The following is a 23,247-nucleotide window of genomic DNA, read 5'->3' as shown; positions in this document are numbered from 1 at the left end:
TTAGCTAATCCAAGTGTATCATTTTAAAAGGCTAATTGATCATTAGAAAACCCTTTTGCAATTATGTTAGCACAGCTGAAAACTGTTGTTCTGATTAAAGAAGCAATAAAACTGGCCTTCTTTAGACTAGTTGAGTATCTGGAGCATCAGCATTTGTGGGTTCGATTACAGGCTCAAAATGGACAGAAACAAAGAACTTTCTTCTGAAACTCGTCAGTCTATTCTTGTTCTGAGAAATGATGGCTATTCCATGCGAGAAATTGCCAAGAAACTGAAGATCTCGTACAACGCTGTGTACTACTCCTGTTACAGAACAGCGCAAACAGGGTCTAACCAGAATAGAAAGAGTGGGAGGCCCCGGTGCACAACTGAGCAAGAGGACAAGTACATTAGAGTGTCTAGTACAGACGACAAGTCCTCAACTGGGCAGCTTCATTAAATAGTACCCTCAAAACACCAGTCTCAACATCAACAGTGAAGAGGCAACTTCCGGGATGCTGGACTTCTAGGCAGAGTTCCTCTGTCCAGTGCCTTTTAAAATGATAAACTTGGATTAGCTAACACAACGTGCCATTGGAACACAGGAGTGATGGTTGCTGATAATGGGCCTCTGTAAGCCTATGTAGATATTCCATTAAAAAATCTGCAGTTTCCAGCTACAATTGTCATTTACAACATTAAATGTCTACCCTGTATTTCTGATCAATGTTATGTTATTTTAAAATGGACCAAAAAAATGTACTTTTCTTAAGTACATTTAAGTGACCCCAAACTTTTGAACGGTAGCATATACACATAATCCCTATTTATTTATTCATTTATATAGGAAGCCATTTGGGACGCAGATTACTTGATCGCATCAGAAATACATTTTTTCTGAAACTGGGAAAAAAAGAAGGCAATGACTAAATACAGCAAAGTTTTATTACACGTATAGAAAATGCAAACATCTAACTGGAATAACATCTAACTATCTGTACAGGTTTAACATCTTTCAGAGGAGATAGTTTGTATCCCAAATGACACCCTATTCCCTATATAGTGCACTACTTTTGACCAGGGCCCTATGGGGGGGGGGGGGTGATCAATAGTGCACTAAATATGGGATACAGCCTGAGTCCAGAAGGCAACAATAACATGGAGACAGAAATTTTTTTGTCCTTTTTTTTTTTTTAAAAGACGAGTCCAACGACAGCTATATCCCCACAAACCAGACAATTAAAATACTAAATCAGAAAACAAAAAAATATATAAACAATCCCAATAAAGCAATATCAGCCAATCAAATCTCACAAATCTGTATAAGGGGGGTTCCTCAGCCCACTAGAGTAGCCTGCCTCTCTGCCATTGGATTGCTGTTGATTGTGGTGGTAGCCCCTCCCCCGACCCCTCACATTTTGTCCTTTAGAAGTGACGTTACCCTGGTAGTCTCCTCTTCCTTCCTGTCTCCTGTCCCCTCGGTCTCGCTCCCGGAAACCGTCCCTGTTATCTCTCCTCCCCACTCCTCGGTAACCTCCTACCCCGCGTCTCTCCCCCCTCCAACGGTTCCCTCTAGCGCCTCCCTCCTCGTGTCCTCCCCTCCCTCCTCCACCTCTGAAGGAGCGACTGTAGAACTTCTTTCCGTTTCTGAGCGTGGGGTCATTAGGGTCTAGCCCCTCCCCTCCCTCCCAGTCCAATGATGTTGTTTCGCCGCTCGGAGCCAGGGGCAGCGTCACTAAATATGAAGTCTCGCCCCAGCTCCCCCCCGTCGTCTCATTTGTCGTTTTCATGTTAAAATCCGCCCCCCTCTGGGTCATGGGGGCGTCGCCCGCGCCCTGCATCGCCATGCCGACGGATACATCCTTGAACATGGCCTCGGCACTTACTGTCGTCGTCAGGTGACCCTCGGGGACCCATGTGACCTGAGAGAGGGAGAGGCGTAGAGAGATTAGTAACAATAAAAAAAAATCTGAAACACTATACACACACAGATGAAATCAACAACAAAATCCTTTTTAACTAAAACTTAAAGTCGATGAGGAGAACAAACGCAGCAGGTGAGGAGAATTAGGTTAAAGTTAGGAACAGGGTAAGGGTCATGACGTTGCCCTCTTTGGGTACATCGAGCACTATACCCCCCCCCCTCCTCCCTCTGCACCAGCCCTTTGCTATGTACCATACCCCTACCTCTGTCTCCTACACCCAGGCAGCTGTGGTCAGAAGAGGTCGTAAATTCCTATGAGGAACTCAGCTGACCTCCCCCCCCACTCCCCTTTTGTCTAACAAGCCGCCATGCCGGTTTAGCCCACTAGGGCACATTCTCATATAATTTCCTTGTAAACATATCTACTGTTTGTTATGCATTTCTGTGAATTACTTAGTTAGTAAATAAATGATTTTAAGACAACTGATGTATGGATGACTCATAGTGAAGACTGGGTTTGTGCAGATAACCAACAATTTACGACGTTTGGAATGAGATTGAGGTGAGGTAAATAATAATGAATTAATTCGAAGACTAATTGATCAGATATTAAAATATCTGAAAGTTATATTAGGAAAATTATAACTTTGTAATCTGAATATTTTCCTTGGTGCCGCGACTTCCTAGTTAATTACAGTTACATGATTAATCAGTTTAATCGCGTAATAATAATAATTACAGAGAGTTATTTGATAAATAGGTCTTCAGTTTTAAATGATGCCAAAGACACGACATTAGCTAAAATGCAAACATTCTCTCCGACCATGCACCTTTTTTACAATACTTTGGCATAGGATGTAGCCCACTTAGCCACGACCCATTACTGCTCCATCAAGACTTACCTGCTCAGAAGGAGGAAGAGGAGGGTTCACCAGCAGAGTGCCAGCCATCTTCATGTCTCCCTGTCCTCTGTCTGTGAAGCCTGCAAGAACAGTCTGTAAAGCTGAGACGACAAACCAAACATTAGAGACCGACCAAACCGTCCACTTATCCTCGACATTTTTGCTTAATATCGTTGATTACCATAAATAACTTAAAAAGGTCCCTACTAGAGAAATGTGAGGCTTGAAATTAGCTCTAAATCCTCTGTTTGTAAAGTGAGAAAAAACGTGTTAATCTCTAAATCCTGTCTGCTAAAAAGTGAGAGAACATTTTAATCTCTAAATCCTCTCTGCTAGTAAAGTGAGAGAACATTTTAATCTCTAAATCCTCTCTGCTAGTAAAGTGAGAGAACATTTTAATCTCTAAATCCTCTCTGCTAGTAAAGTGAGAGAACATTTTAATCTCTAAATCCTCTCTGCTAGTAAAGTGAGAGAACATTTTAATCTCTAAATCCTCTCTGCTAGTAAAGTGAGAGAACATTTTAATCTCTAAATCCTCTCTGCTAGTAAAGTGAGAGAACATTTTAATCTCTAAATCCTCTCTGCTAGTAAAGTGAGAGAACATTTTAATCTCTAAATCCTCTCTGCTAGTAAAGTGAGAGAACATTTTAATCTCTAAATCCTCTCTGCTAGTAAAGTGAGAGAACATTAATCTCTAAATCCTCTCTGCTAGTAAAGTGAGAGAACATTTTAATCTCTAAATCCTCTCTGCTAGTAAAGTGAGAGAACATTTTAATATCTAAATCCTCTCTGCTAGTAAAGTGAGAGAACATTTTAATCTCTAAATCCTCTCTGCTAGTAAAGTGAGAGAACATTTTAATCTCTAAATCCTCTCTGCTAGTAAAGTGAGAGAACATTTTAATCTCTAAATCCTCTCTGCTAGTAAAGTGAGAGAACATTTTAATCTCTAAATCTTTCTGTAAACAAGTAAAAAGAGTGCTAAATTGGAACCAAAAAAAAATAATCAAATCACATGAAAATGTAGAGAAGTCAGCACTCACCTCTTTCTGTGTTGGAAGCAGTAGTACTAGACAAGGTAGTAGCAGCAGCAGCATCAGTAGTAACATTGACAACAGAGGTAGTATTAGCATTATGGTTCTCTAGGGGGCGGTGGCTGGACCTCATACCCAGGGAAGAGGCACCGCTGGCGGGGTGAGGATCCAGCGGTCCCTGGGTCTGGTTCCCACTGGGCAGCCTCGGAGTAGGGTACCCCAGAGACGCTGATCGGTACTGGGGTACGGAGGGAGGGGAGGCGGCTGGAGCTGGAGTGTAGGGCTGAGCTTGAGAGGTATGGGTAGAGGATTGGAGTGTAGTAGGGTACTGGTTGGGAGGTGCAGGTTGGGGCGTAGGAGGGTACTGGTTGGTAGGTGCAGGTTGGGGCGCTTGTGGAGAGTATTGTGCCAGGGGTGTGGGTACAGAGCATACCCCAGCGTAAGCGTTCGGTCGCGGGGTAACGTTACTACACCAGGGTAAAGAGCCACGGGGCTGGGTTGAGGCAGGGTGAAAGTGACGGTTGGAAGGGTACCCCAGCGCGGAGCGACCATCCTGCCCGTATCGGAATTCCATATGCTGGGGAGGTTCTGCAGCTGATTGGGGGGTTGATCTCTGGAGGCCCCCCAAACCCGAGGGGGTGGGGTACTGAGGGTGGGGGTGTCCGTACCCTTCCTGGGGCGCGGTGGTAGGGTGGGAGGGGTACCAGTGGGAAGAGGGAAAGGAGACTGAGGGTAGTTTGGGCTGCATGCTGTAGGCCTGGTGAAGAGGGAGGATGTAAGAGTGGGGGGGCCACATGGGGTTGGTGAACGCCTGGAGGGGGAAAGGGGGGGAGGAAAGGAAGGGAGGGTGGAGGGAGGGAGGGGGGGAACGGAAAATAGTGCAAGTGTGTTGGTCAGTAGCGTATTTATAGACACTTGTTAAGAGCTACCAAGATACGCTGTTAGGTCATTACCTTCACACCAAGGTTGAAGAAAAACCTCAGGATGTTGACATCTGTAGAGAGTATTTAGAAGAAGAAAAAAGAAGGTTTTGTCGGATATTATTCATCGTAATCAGACAGGTTTTTTTTTACATGGACGATACATTGGAGATAATATACGACAAGTACTGGAAACAATAGAACACTGAAGAATCGGGGGAAACCAGGCCTGCTATTCATAGCCGAGGCTTTGGATAAAGTACGACTAGAATTTACATATAAATGCCTGGAATATTTACATTTTGGAGAATCTCATATATAAATGGGTTAAAGTTATGTAAAGGCAGGGGTGTAAAGTACTTAAGTAAAAATACTTTAAAGTACTACTTAAGTCGTTTTTTGGGGTATCTGTACTTTACTATTTATATTTTTTAACAAATTTTACTTTACTACATTTTCCCCTGACACCCAAAAGTACTTATTACATTTTGACAGGAAAATGGTTCAATTCACAGACTTATCAAGAGAACATCCCTGGTCATCCCTACTGCCTCTGATCTGGCGGACTCACTAAACACAAATGCTTCCTTTGTAAATGATGTCTGAGTGTTGGAGTATGCCCCTGGCTATCCATCAATAATACAAAAAAAATGTAAAATGGTGCCGTCTGGTTTGCTTAATATAGAGAATTATAAATTAATTATACTTTTACTTTTGATACTTCAGTATATTTTAGCTATAACATTTACTTCGATAATGAAATATATTTAAAACCAAATACTTTTAACTCAAGTAGTATTTTACTGGGTGACTTTCACTTTTACTTGAGTCATTTTCTATTAAGGTATCTTTACTTTTACTCAAGTAGTACAATTGAGTACTTTCCCCACAAAATGTGTATAGGTAACAATAGTAACCCTAGGTGTAAAATAATAAAAAATAATGGCTACTTCTCAGAAAGTATTAAACGGTCAAGAGGAGCAAAACAAGGTTGTCCACTATCGGCATATATATTTATTATTGCCATCGAAATGTTAGCTGTTAAAAATCAGATCCAATATTAATATCAAAGGCCTAGAAATCCAGGGCTTAAAAACAAAGGCATCATTGTACACTGATGACTCACGTTTTCTTTTAAATCCACAATTAGAATCCCTCCACCGCCTCATAGAGGATCTAGATACTGTTAGAATTAGAATCCCTCCACGGCCTCATAGAGGATCTAGATAGTGTTAGAATTAGAATCCCTCCATGGCCTCATAGAGGATCTAGATACTTTTAGAATTAGAATCCCTCCACGGCCTCATAGAGGATCTAGATACTGTTAGAATTAGAATCCCTCCACGGCCTCATAGAGGATCTAGATACTGTTAGAATTAGAATCCCTCCACGGCCTCAGAGGATCTAGATACTGTTAGAATTAGAATCCCTCCACCGCCTCAGAGGATCTAGATACTGTTAGAATTAGAATCCCTCCACGGCCTCAGAGGATCTAGATACTGTTAGAATTAGAATCCCTCCACGGCCTCAGAGGATCTAGATACTGTTAGAATTAGAATCCCTCCACGGCCTCAGAGGATCTAGATACTGTTAGAATTAGAATCCCTCCACGGCCTCAGAGGATCTAGATACTGTTAGAATTAGAATCCCTCCATGGCCTCATAGAGGATCTAGATAGTGTTAGAATTAGAATCCCTCCATGGCCTCATAGAGGATCTAGATAGTGTTAGAATTAGAATCCCTCCACGGCCTCATAGAGGATCTAGATACTGTTAGAATTAGAATCCCTCCACAGCCTCATAGAGGATCTAGATACTGTTAGAATTAGAATCCCTCCACGGCCTCAGAGGATCTAGATACTGTTTCTATCCTCTCTGGATTAAAACCAAATGATGTACTATATTACTTATTGGATTACTAAAAAAATATAAATTTTACATTACCGTGTAGTTTACTAATTAAATGGTCTGACGGTGATGTGGACATAATCGGTATACATATTCTGAAAGAAAGAAATTCTCACTCCTATACATCTGAATAAAAAAAAAAATGGCAAAAATAGATAAGATCTTGTTACCATGGAAATGAAATTACAACAAATATTGTGGTTAAACTCAAATATACCAAATGATTAAAAAATATATATTTAAAAAAAAACGAGTATAATCTTTGTAAATTATATCATAAAAAGGACTGGTGGTGTTGTCACACATGCAGCTAACAAAAATATATGGAAATGTCTACTCTACCCAAAAACAAACTAAAAACTAATTGTAGAATTACACGCAAAAATGCAAGAGGCAAGTGGAAGGGGGAGAAAGTAAGGAACTTGTATGTCTGCCCTGAATTAAAGACCAAAATCAGCTAAAGAAAATTGTGATAAATAAAAAAAAGTATACCAGTTTCATTTAAGGACCAGAAAATTGACAGCCGTGCCATATAGATTGCAAAATAGTTGGGAAGAGATTTTTAACGTACCGATTCCATGTCACATGGTTTATGAACTGATAGGCAAAACGACACCAGATTCAAAACTGAGTTTTTCCCAATTTAAATTATACAAAATTCTTGCAACCAATACAATGTTCTATATATGGGGAATACAACCTTCCCAGCTCAGCGGATTTTGCTGCGAAGAGACAGAATCATTAGATCATTTGTTTTGGTATTGTCCATATGTAGCTTGTTTTTGGTCACAGGTCCAGAAATGGCTGAAGAATTGCAACATTTACCTACTGTAGAGTTAATTGCTGCAATTGCACTACTGGGTGATTTGAAAAGTCATAATCAAATATTTTTTTATCTTTAATTTACAATCTGTAGAATATATGAGAACAAAGGTTCAGAGCTTTTGTGAAACAGCAAAATATAATCAAAACTGGACGGTGTTAGGAGATAGATGGGAGGGGTTGAGGGGAGCTGAAAGGATGGGACTAAAAACGAAATATAACTATTGTAAAATAGATTGAGTCTGTAAAATGTATATAGTATGTATCAGAGGTGGGACCAAGTCACTGTTTTACAAGTCACAAGTAAGTCTCAAGTCCCAAGTCAAGACAGGCAAGTCTCAAATCCTAAACTTTGAGTTTCGAGTCCTAAACAAGTCATAATGTGCTCTTCACCAAATGTAATACAATTTCATATTTTTAACAAGAGTAATAGTTAGTATATTACATTTACGCAAATCATAAATGCTTTTAAAAGTATCTATATATTTATTACTTTCCAAATAAAAGTTTTGTTGATACAGCGTTGTCTTTTATATCCGAAAATAATAATTTTGTGGTGTCATCTTTCCAAGGGCTCCATCTGAATTCACCCGTCGACGTTCCTCTGCGCTGCCAAAGCACAACTGTTTCCTCAGCTGGCACATTTTGATTGGCTGCTGTCCGATTCAAACTGTAATCCGTTAAATGAAGAGTTGATGCGCTGACCTCTTTTTAATAGCATCATTTTTAATATCTGGGCTTCCGGGAGGGTATCAAGTCAGGTCAAGTAAGTCATAAGGCTCAAGTCCAAGTCAAGTCTCGAGTCATTGGTGTTAAAGTCAAAGTAGAGTTGCAAGTCATCATATTTGTGTCTCGAGTCCACACCTCTGGTATGTATAAGCTGGAAGTAGAAGCCTAAGTGTTGTTGTCCATTAGTTTACTCCAATTAGGGGACAGGTGGTTGGGTTAGGGGACAATAATAAAATATATATTTCACTACTCACCTCGTGGCAGGTCCTCTCCAGTGTGGATATAAGAGTAAGGGGGGTGTCTGGACGATCTCTTCCTTGTCAGACAAAGGGAACCCTGGGAACAGGGGGTCTTGGTAGAGATGAGCCAGCTGGTGGAACGACAGAGGGGGCTGGGTGACCGTCGGGGGCTGGAGGGGGGCTGGGGAGAGCCCGGGGGGAAGGGAAGGGTGGGAGGAAGGATGAGGAGGGTGGTTGGGAGGGTGAGATGGGTGGTCGGGGGGGAGGAAGGAAGTGGGGGGGGGTACACCCATGAGGGATAAAGCTGTCGAAGAGGAGAGACAAATCTATTTGTACTTGTTCTTTAACAAATCCTGCCAAGTGGCAGCATTGAGATGAATTGAGAGGTAAACTACAAGGAGAGGACATGAGACAAGTAAAACACTTCTTTATTAGGTAACATAGAAAACAACAAACAAACAAAAAAGGTGAGTGGATCAATTTAACATCGTAGAAACACTTTTAGGGGATGTTACCTGGGGGGTAGGCTGAGGAGACCTCACAGGATGGAGGATCCAGGGGGACAGAAGGCTGGGAGAGGTGGGGCTGAGTAAGAGAACATTGGGGTAGATAGGATGGACCAGATTGAGGAAGAGAGGAGGGGTGGGTGAGATTGAGAGAGGAGGGGTTGAGAGGGACAGTCTGTATTGTCTGGGGGGATTGGTCCACCATGTTGGGCACAGAGGTCACCAGAGGGGGGGTAGTTAAAACCCCAGACACAGGTGGGGTGAGGTGAAGGGTAGGAACAGCAGAGGTTGTTTTAGACCAGGGGTTGACCTGGAAAGGGGTGGAAGGAATGAGGGGGAGGGAGGGGGGCAGAGACAGGTGTGGGGGGTGAAGGAGCAGGGGAATGGGAGGAGGAGATGGAGGACGGCAGAGGAACAGAGACCGGAGTAGAGAGAGGAACAGGAGGAGAGATGGAAGGAGGCACATTAGGAGTAGTGGTGGTAGGAGCAAGGTTAGGGGAATGAGCAAGGTTAGGAGTAGGAGCAAGGTTAGGGGAATGAGCAAGGTTAGGAGTAGGAGCAAGGTTAGGGGAATGAGCAAGGTTAGGAGTAGGAGCAAGGTTAGGGGAATGAGCAAGGTTAGGAGTAGGAGCAAGGTTAGGGGAATGAGCAAGGTTAGGAGTAGGAGCAAGGTTAGGGGAATGAGCAAGGTTAGGAGTAGGAGCAAGGTTAGGGGAAGGAGCAAGGTTAGGAGGAAGGTTAGGAGTAGGAGGAAGGTTAGGAGTAGGGGGAAGGTTAGGAGTAGGGGGAAGGTTAGGAGTAGGGGGGAAGGTTAGGAGTAGGGGGAAGGTTAGGAGTAGGAGGAAGGTTAGGAGTAGGAGGAAGGTTAGGAGTAGGAGGAAGGTTAGGAGTAGGGGGGAAGGTTAGGAGTAGGGGGAAGGTTAGGAGTAGGGGGGAAGGTTAGGAGTAGGAGGAAGGTTAGGAGTAGGAGGAAGGTTAGGAGGAAGGTTAGGAGTAGTAGGAAGGTTAGGAGTAGGAGGAAGGTTAGGAGTAGGAGGAAGGTTAGGAGTAGGAGGAAGGTTAGGAGTAGGAGGAAGGTTAGGAGTAGGGGGGAAGGTTAGGAGTAGGAGGAAGGTTAGGAGTAGGGGGAAGGTTAGGAGTAGGGGGAAGGTTAGGAGTAGGGGGAAGGTTAGGAGTAGGAGGAAGGTTAGGAGTAGGAGGAAGGTTAGGAGGAAGGTTAGGAGTAGTAGGAAGGTTAGGAGTAGGAGGAAGGTTAGGAGTAGGAGGAAGGTTAGGAGGAAGGTTAGGAGGAAGGTTAGGAGTAGGGGGAAGGTTAGGGGTAGGGGGAAGGTTAGGAGTAGGAGGAAGGTTAGGAGTAGGGGGAAGGTTAGGAGTAGGAGGAAGGTTAGGAGTAGGAGGAAGGTTAGGAGTAGGAGGAAGGTTAGGAGTAGGAGGAAGGTTAGGAGTAGGGGGAAGGTTAGGAGTAGGAGGAAGGTTAGGAGTAGGGGGAAGGTTAGGAGTAGGAGGAAGGTTAGGAGTAGGAGGAAGGTTAGGAGTAGGGGGCGATGGGGTCTTCCTCTCCTCGTCTACTGTTGATCTCCTCTACAAAACACAACAGGTAAAGATTAGTGTCAAACCCACCCACCCACAGGCCCTTCAGACACACCCACCCACCCACCCACGGGCCCTACAGACACACCCACCCACCCACGGGCCCTACAGACACACCCACCCACCCACCCACGGGCCCTACAGACACACCCACCCACGGGCCCTACAGACACCCACCCACCCACGGGCCCTACAGACACACCCACCCACCCACCCGGCCCTACAGACACACCCACCCACCACGGCCCTACAGACACACCCACCCACCCACCCACCCACCCACGGGCCCTACAGACACACCCACCCACCCACCCACCCACCCACGGGCCCTACAGACACACCCACCCACCCACGGGCCCTACAGACACACCACCACCCACGGGCCCTACAGACACACCCACCCACCCACCCACCCACCCACGGGCCCTACAGACACACCCACCCACCCACCCACGGGCCCTACAGACACACCCACCCACCCACCCACCGGCCCTACAGACACACCCACCCACCCACCCACCGGCCCTACAGACACACCCACCCACCCACCCGCCCTACAGACACACCCACCCACGGGCCCTACAGACACACCCACCCACGGGCCCTACAGATACACCCACCCAACCACGGGCCCTACAGACACACCCACCCACCCAACCACGGGCCCTACAGACACACCCCCCCACGGCCCTACAGACACACCCACCCACCCACGGGCCCTACAGACACACCCACCCACCCACGGGCCCTACAGACACACCCACCCACCCACGGGCCCTACAGACACACCCACCCACCCACGGGCCCTACAGACCCCCACCCACCCACAGGCCCTACAGACCCACCCACCCACAGGCCCTACAGACCCACAGGCCCTACAGACCCACCCACCCACCCACCCACAGGCCCTACAGACCCACCCACCCACAGGCCCTACAGACCCACCCACCCACAGGCCCTACAGACCCACAGGCCCTACAGACCCACCCACCCACCCACCCACCCACAGGCCCTACAGACAGACAGTTGAGAAATAAAGACAATCCAAAGTGTTTAGTATGTAACTCACCATGCCTCTGCCTGTCCTCTTCTTCCCCTCACTGGCATTAGACACCACCTGAGAGCGAGACGGAAAGACAGCGGGGACAGACACAGCGGGGACAGAGAGAGCGAGACGGAAAGGCGGGGCAGAGAGAGCGGGACAGAGAGAGCGGGACAGAGAGGGAGCGGGAGCGGGGACAGAGAGAGCGGGGACAGAGAGCGGACAGAGAGCGGAGAGGGAAGAAGCGGGGACAGAGAGAGACGGGGACAGAGAGAGCGGGGACAGAGAGAGCGGGGACAGAGAGAGCGGGAGGAGAAATTTATCAGGGTTAAGTATAGCCTTAAACACCATGTTGACTCCTCCTCACCCCCAGACACACTCCTCCTCCTCCTCCTCCTCACCCTCAGACACACGCCTCCTCCTCACCCCCAGACACACGCCTCCTCCTCCTCCTCACCCCCAGACACACGCCTCCTCCTCCTCCTCACCCCCAGACACACGCCTCCTCCTCCTCCTCACCCCCAGACACACGCCTCCTCCTCCTCCTCACCCCCCAGACACACGCCTCCTCCTCCTCCTCACCCCCAGACACACGCCTCCTCCTCCTCACCCCCAGACACACGCCTCCTCCTCCTCACCCCCAGACACACGCCTCCTCCTCCTCACCCCCAGACACACGCCTCCTCCTCCTCACCCCCAGACACACGCCTCCTCCTCCTCACCCCCCAGACACACGCCTCCTCCTCCTCCTCCTCACCCCCAGACACACGCCTCCTCCTCCTCCTCCTCACCCCCAGACACACGCCTCCTCCTCCTCCTCCTCACCCCCAGACACACGCCTCCTCCTCCTCCTCCTCACCCCCAGTGCAGGGAAGCTTCTCTCATCCCGTAGCTCTATCTCTAGCAGGGCCATGTTCCTCTGTTCCTCCTCTCTGGCTTGACGCTGTGCCTCTGATAGACCAAATGCTGCTGCTGCTGCTGCCTCTGAAGAGGGCCTCCTGATACACAGTAAACAACCAGCCGCACAGTTAACAACCAGCCGCACAGTTAACAACCAGCCGCACAGTAAACAACCAGCCGCACAGTTAACAACCAGCCGCACAGTTAACCAGCCGCACAGTTAACAACCAGCCGCACAGTTAACAACCAGCCGCACAGTTAACAACCAGCCGCACAGTTAACAACCAGCCGCACAGTAAACAACCAGCCGCACAGTAAACAACCAGCCGCACAGTTAACAACCAGCCGCACAGTTAACAACCAGCCGCACAGTTAACAACCAGCCGCACAGTTAACAACCAGCCGCACAGTTAACAACCAGCCGCACAGTAAACAACCAGCCGCACAGTTAACAACCAGCCGCACAGTTAACAACCAGCCGCACAGTAAACAACCAGCCGCACAGTTAACAACCAGCCGCACAGTTAAAAAGGGCACTTCACTACTTAACATTTTCATACACAAATGATCTCCAGCACCATGTGTGTCTACAAACTAACAATGTTACATTTTCTGTAGTCCAAAAAAATTTGAAGGAAAATTACTGAGAAGGTGACTTGTGGCCCTCCCCCATACACTGAAACAGTGCTCCAGACTGACCAATTAGTCACATGATTTGGTCAAACAGTAAAGTACATTATCCTGATGATTACTGTAATGAAAGTGTCTGCCTGCCTGTCCCTGTTGCGCTGGGGTCTGCTGCTGTGTCGAGCGAGACACTCTCTCTCCTCTGCGCGGGGGAAAGAAAATGCTCCAGGAGAAAAAAGGTGTTCTGATCTTATAACATTTTAAAATCCAATTGCTGGCGCAACACCGCTATCATGTTGTCACAGTTGAATAGAGGAGGTTCTCAGCTTTCTAAAGGTATACACATCACACACACACATTACATACACACATTATACATACACACACACACATTACATACACACATTACATACATGCATACACACACACACACACACACACACACACACACACTACATACATACACACATACACACATATTTTCAAAAACATCCTGTGGCGTTCTGCATTAGCATCGAATAGCCCCCGCGATATGCAACTTTTCAGGGAAGTTAGGAACCAATATACTCAGTCAGTTAGGAAAGCTAAGGCTAGCTTTTTCAAACAGAAATTTGCTTCCTGTAGCACGAATTCAAAAACGTTCTGGGACACTGTAAAGTCCATGGAGAATAAGAGCACCTCCTCCCAGCTGCCCACTGCTCTGAGGCTAGGAAACACTGTCACCACCAACTCTGTATGCTCGGCCCTCTCTACATATCCGTCACCAAACCCACTGGCTCCAGGTCATCTATAAGTCTCTGCTGGGTAAAACCCCGCCTTAACTCAGCTCACTGGTCACCATAGCAACACCCACACGTAGCATGCGCTCCTCCACTGGTCATCCCCAAAGCCAACACTTCCTTTGGCCGCCATTTCCTTCCAGTTCTCTGCTGCCAATGACTGGAACGAATTGCAAAAAAAAAAAAACACTGAAGCTGGAGTCTTATATTTCCCTCTCTAACTTTAAGCATCAGCTGTCAGAGCAGCTTACCGATCCCTGCACCTGTACATAGCCCATCTGTAAATAGCACACCCAACTACCTCATCCCCATATTAGTACTTGCTCTTTTGCACCCCAGTATCTCTACTCTATCTGCACATCACGCCAGTATTAATGCTAAATTGTTATTTTCACCACTATGGCCTATTTATTGCCTACCTCCCTACATTTGCACACGCTGTACATAGATTTTTCTATTTTTCTTTTCTTTTGTGTTATTGACTGTACGTTCGTTTATCCCATGTGTAGCTCTGTGTTGTTGTTTGTTGTCGCACTGCTTTGCTTTATCTTGGACAGGTCGCAGTTGTAAAATGAGAACTTGTTCTCAACTTTCCTACCTGGTTAAATAAAGTTGAAATAAAAATAAAAAAATGTTCAACTGTGACCTCAATAGCAACTATTTTACAACAGATATTTGATAGGACTTTGAGATACAGAGCGCGCAAAATGATTATGCTCATTGGCCATTGCGTCGGCTACAACTGGAAGGCTAATTTACTATTGGATGAATACATGGCTACTAGCTAGCAGTGGGTATTATAGTTAGAGTTAGCGAGTTAATGTGTGTGGTGAATTAGCCCCAAATAAACTAGCCTATGATATAGACGCAGGCAAATTACATTTCCTTTTCTATTAGTTTTTTTATAAAACATCTGGAGCCCTTTTTGCATGACAATCACTGGATTAGGTTGCACATTTAAATATTTTGAATCAATGTATTTGTTGAATACCATCTCGGTAGTCGACTCGACTTTCCAATAAAAGCTGTGAATACCATCTCGGTAGTCGACTAGCCTTTCCAATAAAAGCTGTGAATACCATCTCGGTAGTCGACTAGCCTTTCCAATAAAAGCTGTGAATACCATCTCGGTAGTCGACTAGCCTTTCCAATAAAAGCTGTGAATACCATCTCGGTAGTCGACTAGCCTTTCCAATAAAAGCTGTGAATACCATCTCGGTAGTCGACTAGTGCCACTAACTGAAAATGTTAGTTTGGGGCCCTGCTTAAACTGTCCTCCACTCCCGCACATTTTACATTGACATTTTAGTCATTTAGCCGATGCTCTTATCCAAAGCGACTTACGACAGATTTTTCTCCTAGTCAACACCATGCCACCTGCCACCCTCTCCTGTACCTATAGCTGCTGTTAGCGGGGTTGGGCTGGAGGCCCATCAGTCCTGGTATTGGTACTGGCCCTGGTACAACCCAAGGTACTCCAGGTATTGGTACCATTGGTACTGACAGGGTTTGTACTGGACTGGTGTTCTGGCTGGTGCTGCCTCCTCCACTCCACGCTGGCACTCTGAACAAAACCATAGTGTGACCATGTGTAAGAAGAAACTCTACACACACACACACACACACACACACACACACACACCCTGGAGGAAGATCCCTGTGGATGGAACCGTCAATACAGGAATGTTCTCAATGTGGGCGGGGCTTTCAGTTCTTTTCCTATTCGCCGTAACAGCTCCCCGTCGCTACATTCATGTGTTAGTAACAGCGCCTTCGGAAAGTATTCAGACGCCTTGCCTTTTTCCACATTTTGTTAAGTTACAGCCTTATTCTAAAATGGATTAAATAAAACATTTTCCTCATCAATCTACACACAATACCCCATTATGACAAAGTGAAAAACAGGTTTATTCATTTTTGCAAATGTATATTTTTTTTTTTACTAAAACAGAAATACCTTATTTAACCTCTTACATCTAGACGTTCCGCTAGCGGAACACCTGCTCCAATATCCAATGATAGGCGTGGCGCGAATTACAAATTCCTCAAAAATACAAAAATTGCAATTTTTCAAACATAGGACTATTTCACAGCATTTTAAAGACAAAACTCGCCTTTATCTAACCACACTGTCCGATTTCAAAAAGGCTTTACAGCGAAAGCAAAACATTAGATTATGTCAGCAGAGTACCAAGCCAGAAATAATCAGACACCCATTTTTCAAGCTAGCATATAATGTCACAAAAACCCAGAAGACAGCTAAATGCAGCACTAACCTTTGATGATCTTCATCAGATGACACACCTAGGACATTATGTTATACAATACATGCATGTTTTGTTCAATCAAGTTCATATTTATATCAAAAACCAGCTTTTTACATTAGCATGTGACGTTCAGAACTAGCATACCCCCGCAAACTTCCGGTGAATTTACTAACAATTTACTAAATTACTCACGATAAACGTTCACAAAAAGCATAACAATTATTTTATGAATTATAGATACAGACCTCCTCTGTGCACTCGATATGTCCAATTTTAAAATAGCTTTTTGGTGAAAGCACATTTTGCAATATTCTGAGTACATAGCCCAGCCATCACGGGCTAGCTATTTAGACACCCGGCAAGTTTAGCCCTCACCAAACTCCGATTTACTATAATAAAAGTTTGATTACCTTTTGTGTCTTCGTCAGAATGCACTCCCAGGACTGCTACTTCAATAACAAATGTTGGTTTGGTCCAAAATAATCCATCGTTATATCCGAACAGCGGCGTTTTGTTCGATGCGTCCCAGACACTATCCGAAATGATAAATCAGGGTCACGCGCATGGTGCAATTCGTGACAAAACAATTCTAAATATTCCATTACCTTACTTCGAAGCATGTCAACCGCTGTTTAAAATCAATTTTTATGCAATTTATCTCGTAAAAAGCGATAATATTCCGACCGGGAATCTCCGTTTCGCAAACAGAGGATAAAATCACAAAGATGGGGCCGCTCGGGCACGCGCCTAAGCCCACAATCACTTGACCGGCCACTTCAGAAAGGCGCTACTGTGTTTCAGCCTGGGGCTGCGATAGCCACGATTCAGCTTTTTCCAGGGCTCTGAGCGCCCATGGAAGCCGTAGGAAGTGTCACGTTAGCAGCAGAGATCCTTTGTAATAGATAGAGATGGCCAAGAAGTTCAAGAAATTGTCAGACAGGCCACTTCCTGCAAAGGAATCTTCTCAGGTTTTGGCCTGCCATTTGAGTTCTGTTACACTCACAGACACCATTCAAACAGTTTTAGAAACTTTGGAGTGTTTTCTATCCAATAATTATATGCATATTCTAGTTACTGGGCAGGAGTAGTAACCAGATTAAATCGGGTACGTTTTTTATCCAGCCGTGAAAATACTGCCCCCTAGCCATAACAGGCTAAGTAAGTATTCAGACCCATTTGCTATAAGACTCTAAATTGAGCTCAGGTGCATCCTGTTTCCATTGATCATCCTTGAGATGTTTCTACAACTTGATTGGAGTCCACCTGTAGTAAATTCAATTGATTGGGCATGACTTGGAAAGGCAAACACCTGTCCATATGTAACCAACCACTTTGATTCAGTCTTAAGTAGCAAAATTTGAAAATGTGTTTTTTACATTGGATAAAAGTAGAGACTCAGAGCTAAAAAATGGTATATCATACACTAAAGTTGGTTACTGGGCAGTAGTAATAACCAGATTAAATACACTACAGTTGAGGAACAATGGGAAAGTAGTTCTGCTTTGAAAGTTGATAAACTTGTAACACTACTTTTTGAGAAAATGGCCCGTGAATGTTTTGATACGACTACTGGAGAGCTCTTCTTTGTCTCCACCCATTCAGCATCGTTCACACCCTCTTAAGCTTTAGCCCCACCCATCTCTTTAAGGATACACATGTGAGACCACGTACTAAACACATGCTATATCAAATAAATGTATATTTGTCACATGCACAAGATATAGAAGGTGTAAACGGTACAGTGATTGTTTTTGATATTGCTACTATGCAAGTACTAAGTGTCCAGATAAAAATATTTTATTGTTACCAGATGATGCTTACCCGACAAACTTGTCTAAATTGATTAAGATTGAATCCTACTACACCGGCTCGGACGCTCGTCGGATGTGGCAGGGCTTGAAAACTATTTCGGACTTCAAATGGAAACCCAGACGCGAGCTGCCCAGTGACGCGAGCCTACCAGACGAGCTAAATACCTTTTATGCTCGCTTCGAGGCAAGCAACACTGAAGCATGCACGACAGCACCAGCTGTTCTGGATGACTGTGTGATAACACTCTCGGTAGCCGATGTGAGCAAGACCTTTAAAACAGGTCAACATTCACAAAGCCGCAGGGCCAGACGGATTACCAGGACGTGTAGTCAGAGCATGTGCTGACCAACTGGCAAGTGTCTTCACTGACATTTTCAACCTCTTCCTGACCGAGTCTGTAATACCTACATGTTTCAAACAGACCACCATAGTCCCCCTGCCTAAATGATTACCGCCCCATAGCACTCACGTCGGGAGCCATGAAGTGCTTTGAAAGGCTGGTGGCTCACATCAACAGCATCCTCCCGGACACCCTAGAACCACTCCAATTCGCATACCGCTCCAACAGATCCACAGACGACGCAATCGCACTCCACACTGCCCTTTCACACCTGGACAAAAGGAACACCTATGTGAGAATGTTGTTCATTGACTACAGCGCAGCGTTCAACACCATAGTGCCCTCTAAGCTCATCACTAAGCTACGGACCCTGGGACTAAACACCTCCCTCTGCAACTGGATCCTGGACTTTCTGACGGGCCTATTCCTTCCCCTCCTGTAGTCCCTGTTTACCCACGACTGCGTGGCCAAACACAACTCCAACACCATCATTAAGTTTGCTGACGACAACAGTGGTAGGCCTGATCACCGACAATGATAAGACAGCCTATAGGGAGGAGGTCAGAGAACTGGCAGTGTGGTGCCAGGACAACAACCTCTCCCTTAATGTGAAGAAGCAAGACTACGGAGCTGATCGTGGACTACAGGAAAAGGCTATAGCTAGCAATGCAAATGTCCTTCTGAGATACGAATAATATTACTACACAGATCATACACGTAACGTTAGCTAGCAGCTAATGTTAGCTAGCTAGCAGGCTAACAGTACGCTTTAACTTGCAATGAAAAACGACTAGGTTAGGTAGTGTTGCGTGTTACGTTTTTCTTGCTCCCCATTTTTCCCATGTTAGTGTGTTTGTGTCCTAGGCATTACAGGTGTACCGAGTTGCGGCTGACGATGGTGGGCGTGGCTGTAGCTGATTGAAGAGAGGATATCTGTTTGTCGTGTGAAAAGAGAAGAGAGAGAGAGGGAGAGAGAGAGGAGACACTTGTTTTGTTTGGCTAGTTGATGATTTGTTGTTTTAATGTATCTTTGTTTGTGTTTCAGCCTGTCCTCTTGAGGTACTCTTGAGGTACTCACCCTACCTAGGTCCTGGAGAAGGGAAAAGGTAGATCTGCCCATGGGTGTACATTCCCACGTAGATAACCCATTGTTTTATACACTAGGTTAGCCGGGCGGGTGTCACCCTTGTATTTTTCTTGGAACCAGGTAGGACAGTGGGTTTGGGCTTAGAGTGTGTTAGGAAGGATTAGGAACCAGGTAGGACAGTGGGTTAGGGTTTAGAGTGCGTTAGGAAGGATTAGGAACCAGGTAGGACAGTGGGTTAGGGCTTAGAGTGCGTTAGGAAGGATTAGGAACCAGGTAGGACAGTGGGTTAGGGCTTAGAGTGTGTTAGGAAGGATTAGGAACCAGGTAGGACAGTGGGTTAGGGGTTTAGAGTGCGTTAGGAAGGATTAGGAACCAGGTAGGACAGTGGGTTAGGGCTTAGAGTGCGTTAGGAAGGATTAGGAACCAGGTAGGACAGTGGGTTAGGGGTTTAGAGTGTGTTAGGAAGGATTAGGAACCAGGTAGGACAGTGGGTTAGGGGTTTAGAGTGTGTTAGGAAGGATTAGGAACCAGGTAGGACAGTGGGTTAGGGTTTAGAGTGCGTTAGGAAGGATTAGGAACCAGGTAGGACAGTGGGTTAGGGGGTTTAGAGTGCGTTAGGAAGGATTAGGAACCAGGTAGGACAGTGGGTTAGGGGTTTAGAGTGCGTTAGGAAGGATTAGGAACCAGGTAGGACAGTGGGTTAGGGGTTTAGAGTGCGTTAGGAAGGATTAGGAACCAGGTAGGACAGTGGGTTAGGGGTTTAGAGTGCGTTAGGAAGGATTAGGAACCAGGTAGGACAGTGGGTTAGGGCTTAGAGTGCGTTAGGAAGGATTAGGAACCAGGTAGGACAGTGGGTTAGGGTTTAGAGTGCGTTAGGAAGGATTAGGAACCAGGTAGGACAGCGGGTTAGGGGTTTAGAGTGCGTTAGGAAGGATTAGGAACCAGGTAGGACAGTGGGTTTGGGGTTTAGAGTGCGTTAGGAAGGATTAGGAACCAGGTAGGACAGTGGGTTAGGGTTTAGAGTGCGTTAGGAAGGATTAGGAACCAGGTAGGACAGTGGGTTTGGGTTTAGAGTGCGTTAGGAAGGATTAGGAACCAGGTAGGACAGTGGGTTAGGGGTTTAGAGTGTGTTAGGAAGGATTAGGAACCAGGTAGGACAGTGGGTTAGGGGTTTAGAGTGTGTTAGGAAGGATTAGGAACCAGGTAGGACAGTGGGTTAGGGTTTAGAGTGTGTTAGGAAGGATTAGGAACCAGGTAGGACAGTGGGTTAGGGGTTTTAGAGTGTGTTAGGAAGGATTAGGAACCAGGGAGGACAGTGGGTTAGGGCTTAGAGTGTGTTAGGAAGGATTAGGAACCAGGTAGGACAGTGGGTTAGGGGTTTAGAGTGTGTTAGGAAGGATTAGGAACCAGGTAGGACAGTGGGTTAGGGTTTAGAGTGTGTTAGGAAGGATTAGGAACCAGGTAGGACAGTGGGTTAGGGGTTTAGAGTGCGCTAGGAAGGATTAGGAACCAGGTAGGACAGTGGGTTAGGGTTTAGAGTGTGTTAGGAAGGATTAGGAACCAGGTAGGACAGTGGGTTAGGGGTTTAGAGTGTGTTAGGAAGGATTAGGAACCAGGTAGGACAGTGGGTTAGGGGTTTAGAGTGTGTTAGGAAGGATTAGGAACCAGGTAGGACAGTGGGCTAGGGGTTTAGAGTGTGTTAGGAAGGATTAGGAACCAGGTAGGACAGTGGGTTAGGGTTTAGAGTGTGTTAGGAAGGATTAGGAACCAGGTAGGACAGTGGGTTAGGGCTTAGAGTGTGTTAGGAAGGATTAGGAACCAGGTAGGACAGTGGGTTAGGGTTTAGAGTGTGTTAGGAAGGATTAGGAACCAGGTAGGACAGTGGGTTAGGGTTTAGAGTGTGTTAGGAAGGATTAGGAACCAGGTAGGACGGTGGGTTAGGGGGTTTAGAGTGCGTTAGGAAGGATTAGGAACCAGGTAGGACAGTGGGTTAGGGTTTAGAGTGTGTTAGGAAGGATTAGGTGTGTAGAAGAGGAGGGACCTTTTTGTTTATTTTCATTACTTGGACCCCGATCCCAAACATTTCCTTCTCTTACCTTCCCTGGTTGTGGTTGTTTTCTTACTGATTCTTTACGGGTGTTTTTATATTGTTTATTTAATTACTTTACTAAACATCCCCCCCGAGGGCTAACGTTGAGTTCTGGTCTAGTTATTTTTCGCTCATTACACCCCACATTTCCTTCCCCTTTCATCTGGTTTACCTGGTGTGTTTAGGCCCAGGCATTTACGTCTCCTCCTCAGACGAGCTACACCCAAGGGGAGAACGTGGCTAAGTAGCAAGCATGCTAAACAATGAACTGGCATAACCCCTTAACTCATACTACCGCCAATACAAACATTGTCATAGCTATAGTATGCATCTGCAGGTAGCTAAAGGTTCAATGTGAACTAGCTAGTATTAGGCTATAATTGCAGTGCTAGAGGCGTCACAACAGATCCGGGTTCGACCCCGGGCTATGTCGCAGCCGGCCACGACCAGGAGACCCATAAGGCGACGCACAATTGGCCCGGCGTCGTCCGGGTTAGGGGAGGGTTTGGCCCGGCGTGGTCCGGGTTAGGGGAGGGTTTGGCAGGCTGCGATGTCGTTGTCATATCGCGCTGTAAATGCCAATTGGATATCACGAAATTTGGAAGAAAAAGGGGTAAAAGTACAAAACTAATATATATAAAATAAAAAATAATATATATTTTTTTTAAAAACATTCAGCAATTGGATTTCGTAACGTTAGCTAGCGAGCTAGCGAGCTTGTTATGTTTTAACTTGCCCTAAAAATTAAATAACTCGACAAAATTAGAAACTTCTATCTGGAAAATGTAGCGAGACTGTTACCCGTATACAGACTGGAACCATGTAACTCTTTTGTTTGTAGCTACATGAGTCACTCCGGTTCACACGGACCGTGGCGTGTGCAGAAAGTAGCCCATCACTTTTTCCAACTGATCGGTCGATAGCGGCTGCTAAATTCAGGGCAATCAATGATGCTGAGAAAAGTAGCAAAATCTATGTAGTTCGATGGCTAACGTTATATCTTTCAAAAAACGGTGCTGGTAGATAGGGCTGTCAACACATACTGAACAGCTCACGTTATAGACAGAAGCGTGCTACATGGCAGACCAATCCGAAATCATCATCTCTCGGCATGTCCAGCCCACACATTATTTAAGCCAATCATGGCTAGTGGGAAGGTTCCGTGCTTAATCTATGGCTGAAGCAAATAGGCTCGTAATTTAACATATTTTATACAAATACAAGTTCGATATTAAAGCACATGAAAGTTCACATGTCCCAGAAGGCATTTTGATAAAACATTTAATGAAGTGAAGTGTGAAGTTGTGACGCGCGACATACGCCTAGTTTCCTGAAACGATTCACATATGCACGGTCAACTGTGGGAACTGTCAGAGCAAAAACCAAGCCGTGAGGTCGAAGGAAGTGTCCGTAGAGCTCCGAGACAGGATTGTGTCGAGGCACAGATCTGGGGAAGAGTACCAAAACATTTCTGCAGCATTGAAGGTCACTGACAGAGCTCCAGAGAACTTTCCAGAAGGACAACCATCTCTGCAGCACTCCACCAATCAGGCCTTTAAGGTACAGTGGCCAGACGGAAGCCACTCCTCAGTAAAAGGCACATGACAGCTCGCTTGGAGTTTGCCAAAAGGCACCTAAAGGACTCTCAGACCATGAGAAACAAGATTCTCTGGTCTGATGAAACCAAGATTGAACTCTTTGGTCTGAATGCCAAGCGTCACGTCTGGAGGAAACCTGGCACCATCCCTACGGTGA

The 23,247-nt window shown here is 45.7% G+C and overlaps 1 protein-coding gene across 1 annotated transcript in view; it reads right to left on the bottom strand.

Moving 5' to 3' along the window:
• Positions 1-906: 906 nt before the first annotated feature.
• The window catches only part of otud4 (OTU deubiquitinase 4), a 33,346-nt gene continuing 11,005 nt past the window's right edge, over positions 907-23,247 (bottom strand). The window contains 11 exon segments of the mRNA XM_045711369.1: positions 907-1,901; positions 2,806-2,906; positions 3,846-4,647; positions 4,790-4,830; positions 8,469-8,520; positions 8,522-8,757; positions 8,969-9,314; positions 9,316-9,788; positions 10,303-10,540; positions 11,619-11,666; positions 12,451-12,589. Coding sequence (XP_045567325.1) covers positions 1,290-1,901; positions 2,806-2,906; positions 3,846-4,647; positions 4,790-4,830; positions 8,469-8,520; positions 8,522-8,757; positions 8,969-9,314; positions 9,316-9,788; positions 10,303-10,540; positions 11,619-11,666; positions 12,451-12,589 — 3,088 coding nt within the window. The 3' untranslated portion in view covers positions 907-1,289.

The sequence above is a fragment of the Salmo salar genome, unplaced genomic scaffold (genome assembly GCF_905237065.1).
Source record: "Salmo salar unplaced genomic scaffold, Ssal_v3.1, whole genome shotgun sequence".
In the NCBI taxonomy this organism is placed as follows: domain Eukaryota; kingdom Metazoa; phylum Chordata; class Actinopteri; order Salmoniformes; family Salmonidae; genus Salmo; species Salmo salar.
Note: the sequence above shows the minus strand (reverse complement) of the source record. Positions and strands in the feature narration are given on the sequence as shown.